Here is a 16,371-nt window from a genome sequence, read left to right as displayed (position 1 = left end):
GTGCAGTAGGTAAATAGGTGGAAAACAGGAAGTAAGAAGACTTCATATCAAAGCCTATTGTGTTCATCGTTGGGAGATCCATGCAAAAGTACAGTGGTTCATTTTGACCAAAGATTTATGCACTTTGGGCTCGCAGACAAATAGCATATCATTGAATCAAGGAAAAAAAAGTGAACAAATTTTAATATGCTGCAACATAAGGACACACAAGGCAATGTGTCAACTGAATGAATAACAGACAGCATCGGAACTGAAACCTGAACTGGTTCAAATGTCTGNTTTTTCATATTAATATCGTTTACACAGGAGGAAAAAGGTGTAAGAACTGAAATCCTGTGTAAACTGAATGGTGCTTTTCCCACTGTTTGGAGCAAAGTTGCATGAATATACAAGTACATTTTGGCTTCGCCATCGAAACGTGTTTCTTCCTGTTTTAACATACCATATTGAAACCAATTTATGAAACTCAAATGCTTAACCGGGTCAATGCTTATAGAAAACAGCACAATATGACTTTAGGGACACGAGGAGGAAGTAATAGTCCAATTCCAGAGAGATAGTCAAACTATGAGCAGTCCAGGAGCGGGTTTTACCAATGCTAAAATGGATGCCGCAGTCGTTTTGTGGAGTCTAACAGCAGTAAAAATCCATTCTATTCAGTGCTGTTATAAGTTCCTTGCTGTTCTCCTAGCTCCACTATCCATAAACTACAACTCATCCAACCACTCCACTGCTCGCACCTCACTCACACAAATATCACCCCAGTATTCGTCAAGCTCCACAGGCTCTATCACCCAGTGAATTGATTTCAATGTTCTCACCCTCACCTATAAATCCCTCCCTCAAGAACTTCCGTATCTTGTCTTTAAATCCTTCCACATCTTATTTCTCCAACCTACTGGGCATCCCAGCCTATATTCTCCATCCTTCTGATTGGGTTCCTCCTCGGCTTTCACTCCTTCTACTCCACCATAGGAAGTCGAGTATTCAAGAATCAAATTCCAACATTACTTTTCCCTAGTACAAATTTCCCTGTTTTCCATCTACTAACAATCTATCTTTGATTGCAATTGAATGGCAGCCAACTTGTACATACCAACATCCCACCTGAACAAGCAATGTCAGTCCAGTCTATGAGAAGTTGTCATTTTCAGTCCTAAAGTAGAAACCATTGTCTAAAAATCTATACAGTTGGCAGTGTTACAGGACCTGCATATAGTTTATACAACTCAAGAAGTCTGGTATACCATGACTGTGCCAATGATGTGGTACTCTATAAACTGAGTCATCAGATACAGATGCTTCCCCAAGGGAGGAAGAGAGACTAACAGGAAACTTTGTGATTAGTTAATAATAATAATAATCCTTGCACTTGATATAGCGCCTCATCACATCATTGCGATGTCTCAAAGTGCTTCACAGAATATACTGTAAAGTGGATTGATTGACTGTATATTTTGTGGGCAAACAGCATTTCAGTGGAAGGCAGCAGCCAGCCTGCCCATCATCCCAATAAAGGAATGTTATAATAAAGGGAGGATGGCCAAAATAGAACAGTAATGTCAGATACTATTGACTTTACACCAATATAATATAAAATAACCATTGAGGTAGGACATAATTTCAAACTTATGCTTCATGTATAAATACAAACAGGGTGACTCAATCTACAACATTATGGGTAAGTAGGTCACAGTTTCAAGCCTGCGGGAGATGTGCTGTCCTTCGTTCTGAGATTTTAACATGAGGGGCTGCCATCTGTCTAAGTACATGTTAAGCATCACATTTCACTATCTGAGAAGAGATGGGATCTCACTGTGACTCTCCACACTATCACAATACAGTGTGTAATCTGCACAGCGACTCGATCTGCCCACTGCCACTACGCGCCACTGCTACAAGTTACAGAATTGTGAGAAGGAAACTTAGCACCAAAAAGTGTTGTTTGCACATTTAATACCAGCTGATTATAATCTATGAAATATATGTGGAGAAATTCAAAAGGCATTTCTCAGGCTCCAAAGTACTGATAAAACATTGGTTCTCAAGTTACACACTTTTCTGTGTATCATGGTATTTGCCCACATATACTGACTAAACAACAATAGTATTTGAATAAACATATCAACAATGTGAATCTCCGATACAACAGTCTCATTTTCATTTAAAGAACACCATATACCTTTTATTGATTGTAAATTATATAGTTTGGTGCATTTAACAGAGCCTTTTTTTTGCAAATAGTGCAAAAGGAGATTTTTACCTCCTTTTATTAAAAACACTGAAAAATAATTCACTTTGTAAAATAAGTTCATAATACGAATATACAAGGTGCCCCTGACCATAAATATGATAAAAAGAGGTCCCTCGGTCTAAATAACGTAAAAGTAGAATCCCCACTTACTAAAACTACTGAAAAGTCCTAGTTGAATATTGTAAGAAGAATCTTCAATGTACTACAGGTAGTGTAAAACTACAGGTCATGTGAAAGGACTTCCCTATTTAAAACACTGTAAAAGCAGGACTCTCTTGCTATAAGGAGCGTTTTCCATTTTACGACAACAAACTGCATTTTTATAGCAGCTTTCATGTCAAGAGGACAAGAACTTTTTAGAAGGCTGGATTTAAGTATTTTACAAAACTGAATCATCTTAAATTTAAGACAGCAGTTTAAGGCTAAAGCATTGTACAACTTTATAGTGGATTTAAATTGGATTAGGGAAGATATAGTATGCAGACCACAGAATAGTCTGTGGTGGATTCGGCTCTGTGGGCTCAATTGTGTGCTCTTGTTCCTAATTTCCTGTGTTCCCATGTTCCCTCCAGACTACAGATCATCCAGAACTCTGCAGCCCGTGCCCTCTCCTGCACTAGGTTCCGTGACCCTATCACCCTTATCCTTGCCCAACTCCATTGGCTTCCCATCACACAGAGGATACAGTTCAAGATGCTGGTGCTCACCTTCAAAGCCCTCCATGACCTTGCTCCCCCCATCTCTACAACCTTCTAACCCCCTACCATCCTGCTGGCTCCCTCCGCTCAGCAGGCTCTGGCCTGCTTCACGTCCCCCGCCTTGCTTGTCCTACTATTGGTGGACGGGCCTTCTGCCACTCTGCCCCCACCCTCTGGAGTTCCATCCCGCAGTCCCTCCGTCTCGCCCCCTCCCTCGTCTCCTTCAAGACCCATCTCAAGACCTTCCTCTTCGACTGTGTTTTCGATCACCCTGCTTCCTCCCCTGCCCTCCACCCTCCCCGACCACAACCCCAGCTCGGATCTGTAACTCTGTCTGTCCAGTGCTTTGGGACATCCTCCCAGTGTGAAAGACGCTTTACAAATGTAATTTTGTTGTTGTTGTTGTTGTTCTCCTGGTATCCTGACCAACAATCCTCCAGATAAATTGGTAATGCACCAACAACATGGCATGGGATCTTGCTATGCATAAAACCACCTGCCTTGTTCATCCACAAGTATTGTAAACGTTTTGAGACAACCTTCTACTATATACATTCAAATTGTGTTGTATAATTCTCTTTGAAGTACATTTAAGATGCTTTGATTTGCTTTGATATTAAAGGAACTATACCAATGACAAAGTTTGCCAACAAAATACACAGTTGCTGCATTCTATATTAAATCCTATGGTACTTTGAGGCATCATCCAGGGTGAAATGCAAGGATTATTATTACTACAAGGATCAGCATATTTAAAAAAAATTGTATTCTGTCTAATTTCACCCTCTTATGCCAAGAATCGGGCATAAGGGGGAACTCACATGGCTTAATACATCTTTGAAACGCTGAACTCTGTACAAGCATAAACTGCCCATGGAGTGAGAGCATCAGGTCCTTCCCGTGTGATGTTGATGGCTTTGTCTCCCTCAGGTGGTAAGATAAGGTATTGCAGTGGCACATGACCCAAAGTGTGCAGAAGAATTTGCATTTTTATATAATAATCCTTGCATTTGATGTAGCGCCTTATCACGTCTTCGAGAAGTCCCCAAGCGCTTCGTGAAATATACTGTTAAATGGCTTGATTATATTTTGTGGGCAAAACGCGGCAGCTAATCGCTTGACGGGTTCCTACTTTCGCTTGCAAGGCGAGTGCTCTAACCAATGAGCTACAGGACTCCACAGTGCTTGTTGAGTGACCAAATGTCCTGCAGGATTGTTGGCCAGCTAATGAATAAGTCCTTTACTTGTCCTGCGTCTTGGAAATTTAACAACAACAACAAAATTACATTTGTAAAGGGCCTTTCAGGTCAGGAGGACGTCCCAAGGCGCTGGACAGACAGAGTTTCGAGCTGGGGATCAGGATTGGGGAGGGTGGAGGGCAGGTGGCTAAGCAGGGAAATTGAAAGCACAGTCGAAGAGGAGGGTCTTGAGATGGGTCTTGAAGGTGGCAAGGGAGGGGGCAAGGCGGAGGGACTGTGGGATGGGGTTCCAGAGGTGGATGCAGAATGGTAGAAGGCCCCCCGCTAATAGTGGGGTGAGCAAGGCAGGGGACATGAAACAGGCCGGAGCCCGCTGAGCGGAGGGAGCGATCAGAATGGTCAGGGGTCAGGAGGTCGCAGAGGTAGGAGGGAGCAAGACCATGGACGGCTTTGAAGGTGAGGACCAAGATTTTGAATTGTATCCTCTGTGTGATGGGAAGCCAGTGGAGTTGGGCGAGAATGGGAGTGATAAAGTCACAGAGCCTGGTGTGGGAGAGGACACAGGCTGCAGAGTTTTGGATGATCTGCAGCCTATGGAGGGAGGAGTTGGGGAGGTCGACAAGCAATCTTATGAATGCTTGTATGAGGGTTTTGGTGGTCTGCGGTGTGAGACAGTGGAGGAGCCAGGCGACATTGAGGGAAAGAACACTTTAAAAAGTCAAAGTTATAAGTAATAATAAAAATAATCCTTCCATTTGAAATAGCACATTTCACGTCATGACAGTGATTCATAGGAAATACTGTGAAGTGGAGTGACTTTGTATTTTTTTTGTACGCAAATAGGTAAAAACAGCAGCCAATTTGCATGCAGTAAAGCCCCACAAACAGCATGAAGTGAATGATCATTTTTTAGTTTGAGTGACCGTTTGCCAGGACACCACGAGAAACTCCCTTCTCTTATTCAATAGTGCCATGGGATCTTTAATATCCACCTGAACAAGAGACAGGGCCTTGGTTTAACCCGAGGACAACACCTGCAGCAATGCAGCACATCGCCAACACTGCATTGGAGTGTCAACCTAGACTGTATGAGTTCAAAGTCTCAATGTGGGCCTTGAACCATTATTTTACTGTAATTTAGCTGTCACCAGTTCTCTGTGATTGGGTCCAACCATTATGCTGAAGCTGGAGGCAGTTTTGCTGATGGCCACAATGTTAGAACACGTTTTAGATCCACCAACTATAACAATCAACATTTAAAAGGGAATTAAATTATCATTTGAAGAAAACCAATATGAAAGAGTACAGGGAAAGAGCAGGGAATTAGAATAAGGTTAGTTAGCTTCAGTGGAACAACTAGCACAGACAAGTTGAATGGCCTCCTCCTACTCAGCAACATTTATAATTCCATGTTATTAATGTTTGATTCTATATTATTAAGATTTTTCTACCTTTCTCCTATTCATTCCTCGTCTACTGATTCATGCTTGTCTTTGAAAAGACAACTGGTTGTCAACAACTTGACATTCTGGTCAAACACAAGGCTTCTTCAGGGTAGGCATTCCTAGAAGAGAAGTGGCAGTGAGTCAAACATGAATAAAACACAAAATACTGCAGATGCTGGAAATCTGAAACAAAAACTCAGCAGGTCAGGCAGCGTCTATGGAGAAAGGAAAGTGAGTCAACGTTTTGGGTCCACGACCCTTCGTCAGAACGGACAGTAATACAGTAATCTGTGTTAGGCCACCACCATGTGATAGTAGGATGTAAAAACAACCCAGAGAAACAACTACAGTCTCCACTCTGGGTGACTTGTCAATTGTAAAATCCAAAAATGTAGTGATACTTTGCAAAAAAAGGGGGTTTAGATGTTAAATTAAAAAAAAGGAATTAGTTCCTCTCACACAGGATTAGTTAATTTAGAAGTTTAGATAATGATCCGCTCCAGAAGGCTGCTGCTCTGTGACGCTACCCCTAGTTCCACAATGATTGAAATCTGCCACTGGAATTTGAGTGCGGGTGACCAGAAAAGATCGTGTGAGGATTATTTGAGGATCCGCAACCCTCAAACCTTTCAGATTGACAAACCAATACTGAAATGAGGTTTCCAAAAAGAAAATTACTCTTAGCAATGGACAGAGAAACACGTTGTTTAGAGTGGAATCCTCTCAAAAAAGTTGTTTGACCACCATTTGGTTATATTTTGTCGAGCCTATATATATTATATTATATAATAATGTCTAAAGAAACGCGTGTACAACCTCTTGATGGCTTAGTGGTTAAAAGCACTACCCAGTGCAGCAATGGATCATTCAGAGTAGAGACTGAGTTGCTTTATTCAGGGTGTGGTACCATTCATGTTGTATTTTCCTAGCAAGCATTTTTTTAAACACCTTTGTCAATTTGGTTCGGTTGGGAACACTCTCACCACTGGCTCTGAAACTTGAAGGTTAAAGCCCTCACATCAGGTGTGCGATTGCTAAGCGTTGCTGTGCCTGGCCTGAGCGTATTCCATGCTAACACTGAGGCTGGTTCTCTGATTGTCTATACCTACAAGGCCTCGGTGGGTTGTCACATTGTTGTGTCTGATAGTTGGCAGTGTCTGCTTGAGATAGGATTTCCCCCCATTGTAAGCCTTTCCCACAATGTTAACATTTACTGGCGAGCAGAGTCCTAGGCCCACTCATTTACCAAGGCTGGTAAATTTACAGATAATGCTAGAATCATCTCTTCCCACTTAAGTGTTTGAGTGTTTGAATGACGCAGTGTCCCTCTCCCAGCACTGACAGCCCACGCCTTGATGAGTACAAAACACACTTGTTTAGTTTAAAAGCAACCCATCTGCAAATGATCCTGCTAATGTACATCAGCAAAAATGCTACACTTGACGTACAAGAGTAATTTTATATCCTGGGTCTTATTCTGTACATAAGCCTTCACTCCTGGATAGCTGAATGTCTAAAAAAACAAAGACCACATTGAAATTGGTGAGAATAGTTTTGTTCCATTATTTTGGTGAGGATCATGAGCAGTGACACTCGAGGCTCAGTGAGCCATGTAACTGATACTTGAAGACACACATTGCTGAAAGTACTGAAAATGTATAAAATAGTGCGCTGCAACATAGAGAAAGGTTATTCCCCCTCACCATCAAATCGAAACTGGTGCTTGCCATATGAAAGAGAGACATATTTGGTACATGATCGATATAACTATAAAGCAATATTACCTGTTTCTGGTCATTAAATCATTCCTTAGGAAAGCACCGTCTCACAGAGATAGCTGAAACCAAATCACTAAATTCATCTGAATTTATTGAAATAGAGAATCTGAGTTTACACAGTGTTGCTTTGATACAGCAATATAAAGAAAGTTAAACAAAATCTTTAAATCGTTGTGGTAATTTCATAATAAATGTTCACAAGACTTTAACCTACACACAGTTCATACCAGCATTCACAACTCTATCCCTTTGGAATCTTTCATTTTTTTTACATTTTAAAATACATATTTTTTGGACATTCAAAAGTGCAACATTGTAACGTGCCTGTGGAGTACATCACAGTCAAAAATATAAACATAGGCAGTGATACAGCTAGACATAAATGCTTGGCAGTAACCCAGAGACTACACTGAAATACACATATATGTACAGATATGATGTATAACATCATCATAGATATATCCAACGTCCCTTATCACTTGGTAGGACCGTTGCATAAATGTTTAAACCACATTTTAACATTTAGGCCATTCAAAGATGAAATCAAAGATGAAATCATGTTTCCAAGGCGACACGACATTTAATTTCACTGCTGTCCATTAAAACCCAAAGTTACTAACAGTTTGAGGCTCCAAAACTTGACCTGGCCATAGCAAATAAGATCTCATGGCATTCCGAAATTCAGTCGGCTATTTGGAAGCCGGCTATTATTAAGAACTGCAGAAAACCGGTTTCCAAATCAGGACTGAGTTTAAGAATTTTCCATCGTTCCGCAGGATTTTAAAATTTTAAGACAAAATAGACCAGCAGATTTGGGGGCCTCAGATATACTGACAGAGATCCCTCTGGGTGCAAGAGAAACACTCAGACAACACAATCCGAAAATTGCTTTTTATGTTTGGACTGTTCTTACACTTTGTGTTCCAGTTGCAACTAGAAGGATCTGTTTTCTTTTGAAGGTAACTATTGGAGCTGAGGTACAGACCAGACAGGATCTTATAGAATGGTGGAACAGGCTTGAGGGGCTGAATAACCTACTCCTGTTCCTATGTTTGTAACATGAATTCATGGGGAGCTATTTAACACCACTGAATTCAGGATCAGCAGCACTAAAATGTAATCCCCGTGAAAATTAATAACTGGAAGCGGAGAAGTTTTGGAAAATAGCTCAGACTTGTATGCTTGTTGTTTTCCTAAACATTATGAGACAAATCGGATTACACACAGGAAGAAAAAGTTGATATGGATTGGGTGGATCTCATTTGTACCTGGAATATGTCACAGCGCCGCCTGCTGGATTTGCTTTGTAAAAACAGAAAGTATGAAAACACAAAACTAAGAGCCCGGTAACAATGCTGGGCATTATTGACAGTCAGTCCACTTTGGAGATGGGAAGGCTCATTGAAAATAATGCACATTGGTCCACCAAATGTGTGCCTGTAGTGTTTCAACAATGTAAGACTGCTGGGGAGAGATTCCACCTAAATTGATTCTATTAACGTAGCACTTTAGAGCATCCAGAAATCTTAACTACGTTCTTAATTTTGAACCTGGATTCATGTNAAAAAAAGATTTAAAGCTACAGAAAATCAACTTCAAAGTTAAGATTATATTCAACAATTGATTAACTTGTAACAGTGGGTTTGTTTTGATTGGGTTTTATGATGATGTCTTCAGATGAGTTGTTTAAACTGAGGTCCTCTTTCTGCCTGTTCAGGTGGACATTAAATATCTCATGCAGCACTATTTGAATGGAGAAGGGAGTTTCTCTCTCCTGATTTTTTGCCCAATAATCCCTCAGATAAAATTGGTCACGCGCTCTATAATTGTTTGTGGGAATGTCATTGGGAAACTAGCTGCCACACAGCACACAATCCATTTTACAGGGTATCCTGTGAATCACTTTGAGACATCTTGACAACATGATAAGCCTCTGTATCAAATGCAAGGATTATATCTCAGATTACTATACTATTACTTTGCCAAATTCTGTATTTCTGTATTCTGCAATGCAAGGATTATTATTATTATTTGCCAAAGCACCCTAAAAGTGCTACATAAATAGGGTAAATCTAGTCTAAGGTGAAATCTCTCCTCATGCGTTGGGGACCCCTTGCTGAGTCTGAAGCAATGTTTCAATGAATCATTTGATTTGACAAAAATAGGAATAGTCATTATTCAAAGTTGTTCACAAAAAGCTAGTGTTTGAGTCAACTGAATTTGTCAACATGTAAAAGCTGACAACTAGTTCTGGGAATGTTCTGAAGTTTAGCACATATGCAAAGACAGAAAACCTAATTGTTGGTGCCTACAAATATCAAACTCCGAGCTTTGGAAATACCGGCATACTTTCCTTTGTTGACTACAATCTAATCTAGTTCATGGACCACATATTGGAATTTGGCCAAACATACTGCTCTTAATGACTAGATACACCATCTGCTACAATGGAATTATCTATTACATCAGTCATTAAAACAGGAACAGCAGCCAGCAGGACCTTTGTCAATACAGGCTGACTTTATATTTAACTCAACATTAATATTCACTTGTAGATTTCTTTTACATTTCAGTTCTGCATTTTGTAAGCCATTAAATTCCACCCTTCCCCTTGAATAACTATTTATGGAGCCCTTCTCTTACTGACTTCACAGAAGTTATAAAGCTATGAAATCAGCAAGGTTTAAAGGTGCATTGAAGCCAACAGTATTGGAGAGAGGCAATATAATTTACATTATACACATACTGTAATGATGTGCTTGATGACTTCCCCATCAGGGAACAGAGGTGGAGTGGGCAGAGATTTTCCCAAGGACTTTCTTTCTCAACAAGCATTGGTACCATTTTAGTTGTACTCAGAACAAAGATTGCTTCTGTTGCTGGATTTGGCCATCAGTTCCTTGATCAGACAAAAGACAAGTCCCTCCTTTTCACTTCACTTCAAAAGCAAAGCAATTGATTTATATCCATACTTTTGACATGCTCCAAGTCTGCTTCATAACAGAGGATGTGCAACTGGTTGATCGCAAGCCGAGCTTGGCTGGGGTGTTCTTCAGTCCTGGCATATTATTAACAAAGTTGGGTAGCTTTAGGCTCTGGCTCAATCCATGGCCCAGTGATGATGCTGGTTCCCACGGTTCACTCTTCGTCGAAGGCCAGTTAAAACAAGTCAAGTCTATTTCATCCGGGTGAACAGTCTTAATTTGCAGCTTTTGCAGAAAATTTCACAGATAACTAAAGTTTTGGAGGTGGAATCTTGCTGTACTGCAACATGCTCTTTACTTGTAATGACTTCCAAAAATTGTGCTTTGTTAAAGGAATAAGTCAAGTCACCATTCATAAGGAGGAAGAAGCAAGTACCTAAGAGAACACATGTGGAATACAGTGATGGTGAACTCTGGGTCTGAACACAGAAGACATGGCATTATGTAATGATTCCTTTCCGACTGCTACAGAATCCGAGATGCAATGCAACACATATTACCCTGTATGGTACTGAATGAATGTAACCAATACAGTTAATTTTCAGAATGGAAGGACTGCCCTCCTCCATAGAGACAAGCCTTTGAAACACACACTGACTTTGTACGGCCTTCTGGTATCCATTGGAATGGCAGTGTGTGCACACACAAACACACTCACTCACACATACACTATAGAGAGTACCATAATAAAAAATGCACTAAAATATGCACATGATATGTACTACGATAGGAATCATACTGTTTGCCCAGGATAGCTCTCGAATTTCCGATGTTGCTTTTACAATACATCGTCAAAGTTCTCTCCTCACATTCTCTCCTTGGGTTGCCTCACAAAGTGGTTATACAGAAGTTATTGTCTGCAGGAAGGTGCAGTTTATTTTCCCTTTACAAGTGACTTGGTTCTCAAACAGTTACAGAAAGCTGTCTTCCGCAAGGTCTGAGGGGTCGATTCCTACATCATCCATCATTTCCACATCCTCTATAGTTTCTTCCTCTCGCTTTATAAAAGTCGAGCTGCTGGAGCCTGTCTCGATTGCGCTTTCTTCAGAAGTTTGGGAACTGCAGAGAAACAGAGGAAAGTCAGAATGAAAATAATAATAATAATCCTTGCATTTGATATAGTGCCTTATCACATAATTGAGACGATAGCAGCATAACCACAGCAGTCAGCACAGCACCATTCTCCTGCCCTTTCTCAAGTAGAGGCGGTGGATGAGGATAGAGTGGTCAATGGTGTCGAAGGCAGCAGAGAGATCAAGGAGGACGAGGAGACAGATGGAGCCCTGATCACAGATACACAGAATGTCATTTGTTATTTTGACCAAGGCTGTTTCTGTGCTCTGGGCGGCACGGAAACCTGATTGGAGGAGTTTGTAAAGGGAGCGGTGGGAGAGGAAGGAGTGAAGTGATCATTTCAGGATCTTGGAGAGGAAAGGGAGGTTGGAGATGGGGTGGTAGCTTGAGAGCAGAGACGGGTCTTGGGAGGGTTTAAGGATAGGAGTGATGACAGCTGTTTTTAATGGGGTGGAAAACCTCACTGTACCAGTGGACAGGGAGAAGTTTATGAAGTCTGTGAGTAAACTGACCACCTGCTCCCACGACCCCATCCCTACCCCTCTCCTTACCTCCCTCCACCTCGCCCCCTTCCTTGCCACCTTCAAGACCCATCTCAAGACCCTCCTCTTCGACCGTGCTTTCGATCACCCTGCTTCCCCCCCTGTCCTCCACCCTCCCCCACTCCCGACCCCCAGCTCGGGCCCAAAACTCTGACTGTCCGACACCTTGGGATGTCCTCCCGACATGAACAGCGCTTTACAAATGTAATTTTGTTGTTGTAGTTGTTGTTGTCTTTAAAATTCTGTACGTTTATGATAGGGTAGACATAGAGAAGATGTTTCCACTTGTGGGGGAGACCAAAACCAGGGGCCATCAATATAAAATAGTCACCAATAAATCAAATAGGGAAGTCAGAAGAAACTTCTTTACCCAGAGAGTGGTGTGAATGTGGAACTTGCTACCACAAGGAATAGTTGAGACGAATAACATAGATACATTTAAGGGGAAGCTAAATAAGTACTTGAGGGAGAAAGCAATAGTAGGTTATGCTTGAAGGCTTAGTTGAGAAAGGGCAGGAGGAGGCTCATGTGGAGCATAAACACTCGCCTAAACCAGTTGGGCCGAATGGCCTGTTTCTGTGCTGTATATTCTATGTAATTCTATATAAGTATATGGTGAGAAGCCCAGTAGGCGTGGTGCAGATTAACAAAAGAAAAGGACTTGTTAGGCCTTGATTTTTTCTGTACTAAGTTATAACTTTCCTTTATATAGTGCCTTTCAAATAAATAAAAATGTTCTGTTGAGAATCTGGAAATATTGGGTGCTCTGTAAAAAAAAACTTTCTTATGGGTACGTCCCTTATAATAGAAAATCATATGGATATAGAGAAAATATCATTATTCTTAGCAATAAGGGCAGGTCCTCTACTTTTATTACTAAAACTATCTCTTTCAGAAGAATCATAGATACTTCAGCACAGATTCCAGTCACTTTACCTGTGTCGGTTTCTTATTGAAGCAGTTTCACTGTCGTCTGTGATGGGGTCGATGTCAGGAAGTGGGATGATGTAACCACTGTCGGCGCTTAGTCTCTGGTCATCGATTCCGCTCTCCCGATCCTTCTTCTTATCCTCGTTGGTGTAGCTGATTCCAATGTAGGTGTCATCAGATTCCACCCTCATCCGCGCAACAGCAGGGTGGTCGCTCTTCAGGAAGTCATTGTTCACCTGCTCGTAGCTCTGCTCAATAAAAAAAACGATTTAGAGCCGTGAGAACAAAATAAATGTTTGTGCTGCACAATCGTCAACCTCTTGATTCCAATCCCCAGCTCAGATGGAAGCCATTTACTATCCAGTGTCCCTGGGACGTCATCCCGACGTGAAACGTACTATATAAATGCAATTTGTTGTGGTTGTTGTTGCTTGCATCGTTAAGAGATTTTGTGAACAACTGAAACAACATCACAGGCAGCAAATGTATGAAGGACTAATATGGCCTTATTAATAAAGTAGTCATGCACAAAATTGTGGAAAATTTACCTGGGCCACAAAATTGTGGAACAATTGTCAAATTCGGCCTTAATTTAGATGCTCAGTTATTTTTAAGAACTGGGGAAATCTGGTTACCAAATTAACCCGATGTTTAAAAATTTTTCACAAGGTTTTTTCCTCAGCGATCATTGTGGTTGCCATTGAATAAAAGTACCAGGACACACCTTCTTGAAGTCCTCCGGTAATAGGTTCCCAACAATTTCTGCCAGACGAGTGAAGGAAGGTCTCTTCTCAGGCTCACTGTTCCAACAATTCACCATGAGGTCATAGCTACACAGAGGGAGTTATAATTAGAAAGTAAGGATTCAGCTTCACAATTCATACCACTTACTGTTTGTACATTAGCACTTTGTAGAAACTAAGTAACTCCAGCGTGTTGTTAGAATACTTACACATCGGAAGTCGCATGTTCTGGTTTCGTCATCCGGTAGCCACTCTTTATCTTGTTGTAGAAGTTGGAGTCCACCATCATTCCCGGATATGGGGTGCCACCTAGAGAAAGCAAGGCAGCCCGATGTGAAATACTGCAGTGAAAAATTAACTTGCTTTATACAGAGGTAGCCTGGCAAACCATTAAACTCTGCTCTGAGGATCTATACAAATGCAAATCATTGTTGTTGTAAATTCATGGAGTGTTTATAATGCTCTTTTAATAGCAAAAAGTGGACTGAATGATCACTAAAATACATTTTTCTCCCACAACAATATACAGTCAATTCACTTTACAATGTATTCTGTGAAGTGCTTTGAGACATCTCAAAGACCAAATGCAAGGATTATTATTATCTATTATTATTATTTTGTTTTCAGATATCCAGCATCTGCAGTATTTTGTGGGGGGTTTTATTATTATCTTGCTGCTTTGACCTTTTCCAGTACAGTCAATTGAGGAATTGACAGATACTTGATAATTAAAAATATGAAGGGAATGTGGAGCACTGGAGCAATGTAATTAAAGAGAGTTGCCCGAAGAATTCAATGAGGCCTCCATTCAAGTTTATTATCACAGAAAGAGGCCTCTCTGGGCTTATTCACCGCCTGAACTCAGATTGAGTTAGGCGATTATCGTCTGAGTAAGCGAACCATGGCAGCCAATCGCTCAGACCAATGTCACACAAATAGTCATGGATTGAGTGATTAAATATTTTTGTTTTGTTTTTTGGAGGGTTTATTACCCCCGGGATCCTACTTACTGCTAGGTAAACAAAGGCATGTGGAGCAAGGAAACTTGCCTAAGGTTCTCCTGACGCGAGAATCAAATCGGGTCCTCTCACTTGCGAGGCAAGCGCGCAAATCACTAAGCTACAGGACTCCATGATTTAGCACCATTCCCCAAATAAGGAATGGAATGTGTTTAGCAAATTTCAGCACTCTACTTTAGAAAAAAATAACTTTTAAAAATAAATAAGAAAGCAAACATCCAATGCTGCCTTCCTTGAACAAGCTGATTTCCTGCGTATGAACTTACCCAGCGAGAATATTTCCCACAGGAGAATGCCAAAAGACCACACGTCACTTAAGGTTGTGTAAAGATTGTCGAATATGCTTTCAGGAGCCATCCACTTCACTGGTAGGAAGGTCTGCATATTAAAGGATTACAAAAAAAATTAAAAAGAAATGCAAGCTCATTCAAAGTGACAGTATTGTTAAGATACTGCAATGTGTCAGTAAACAAAGCGATGAGTTAGGATTTAAACACAAAGCTGTATTGCAGCAAGAATAGGTCTAGCTTTATTAGTTTTTATATTCTTTATTTAGTTTTAATATTCTTTCAATGTGAAATCAGCTTGGGTGCTAGTCAGCAGGAGTAGAAAAGATACAGCCCTGACTCATCTTAGTGAAGGTCACAGTCACTTTTGAGCTCATTGTTCAAGCTCACTCACTATGAGCTTGATCAATGGGATGTCTGTCAGTGTTCAGGTAATAGTCAATGGGCTGAAATTTTCCCAAAGTGTCACCAGTCCAGTCTCCAGAACCAAATCAGTGCAAAAGATTTGCATTACTAGGGATCATGAACTGTATTGTTGTTGCTTACAATTTATGGTGTTCATTTCTCTTTCTTGTTATCAATGAAAGAATTATCAGATCTCAAGCGGCTGTTGACCAGACACTTACGCTGCCTTTAGAGACATAGTTGGAGTCATGCATGATGTCTCTTGCCAGCCCAAAGTCACAGATTTTCACAATCCTTCCTTGTGCGAGGAGTACATTGCGGGCTGCCAGATCCCGATGCACGCACTGTATAAGAATAGAAGAGGGAAGGAGAATCACTACACCAGGTCCTTAAATTCTTAGCACAACATAAGCACCAATGACAACAACAACTGCAACAACAACTTGAATTTGTATAGTGCCCCTCACACAGGGTAGCGTCCCAAATACTTGTCAGTGGTGGAGCATGACCCCTGAGCCAGGGGGATGGGGAAAGTTGACCGGTTGAAGAGGAAGGTCTTCGGGTGCAATCCGAAGGTGGGGATCTAAGGGGCAAGGCGGAGGGATACAGGAAGAGTGTTCCAGAGTTTGGGGGCGTAGTGACTGAAAGCACTGCCACCAATGGGGGAACAGAGGGAACAAGGGTCATGCAGAAGGCCAGAGCTAGTCAAGTGGAGGCAGTGGGTAGTAGGTTGGGGAGTAAGCAGGTCGGAGAGTTATGGAGGTGCCAGTGTGAAGAGATTTGAAAATGAATGAGCATCTTGAAATCAATAAACAAGTGTTCTTAGTTATTGTGGTTTAGATGAAAGCCTCCACATACGTTTTTAGAAGCCAGAAACTCCATTCCTCGTGCAACCTGGAAAGTGAAGCTAATTAGATCCATGAAGCTGATCCCATCTGAGTTGTCATCTAAAAGTGGGTTCCAAAGCTCAGTTGACTCTGGAAGGAAAAGAAATAAGAATGGTAAACATTAAT

The 16,371-nt window shown here is 41.1% G+C and overlaps 1 protein-coding gene across 1 annotated transcript in view; it reads right to left on the bottom strand.

Annotated features, from left to right (window-relative positions):
- Positions 1-8,377: 8,377 nt before the first annotated feature.
- pdgfra (platelet-derived growth factor receptor, alpha polypeptide) overlaps positions 8,378-16,371 on the bottom strand; it is a 39,294-nt gene continuing 31,300 nt past the window's right edge. The window contains 7 exon segments of the mRNA XM_007892755.2: positions 8,378-11,417; positions 12,911-13,152; positions 13,629-13,734; positions 13,857-13,956; positions 14,933-15,044; positions 15,580-15,702; positions 16,217-16,335. Coding sequence (XP_007890946.2) covers positions 11,270-11,417; positions 12,911-13,152; positions 13,629-13,734; positions 13,857-13,956; positions 14,933-15,044; positions 15,580-15,702; positions 16,217-16,335 — 950 coding nt within the window. The 3' untranslated portion in view covers positions 8,378-11,269.

This window comes from Callorhinchus milii, unplaced genomic scaffold, assembly GCF_018977255.1.
Source record: "Callorhinchus milii isolate IMCB2004 unplaced genomic scaffold, IMCB_Cmil_1.0 Scaffold1, whole genome shotgun sequence".
Taxonomy (NCBI): domain Eukaryota; kingdom Metazoa; phylum Chordata; class Chondrichthyes; order Chimaeriformes; family Callorhinchidae; genus Callorhinchus; species Callorhinchus milii.
This window is presented reverse-complemented; position numbering and strand designations above follow the sequence as displayed.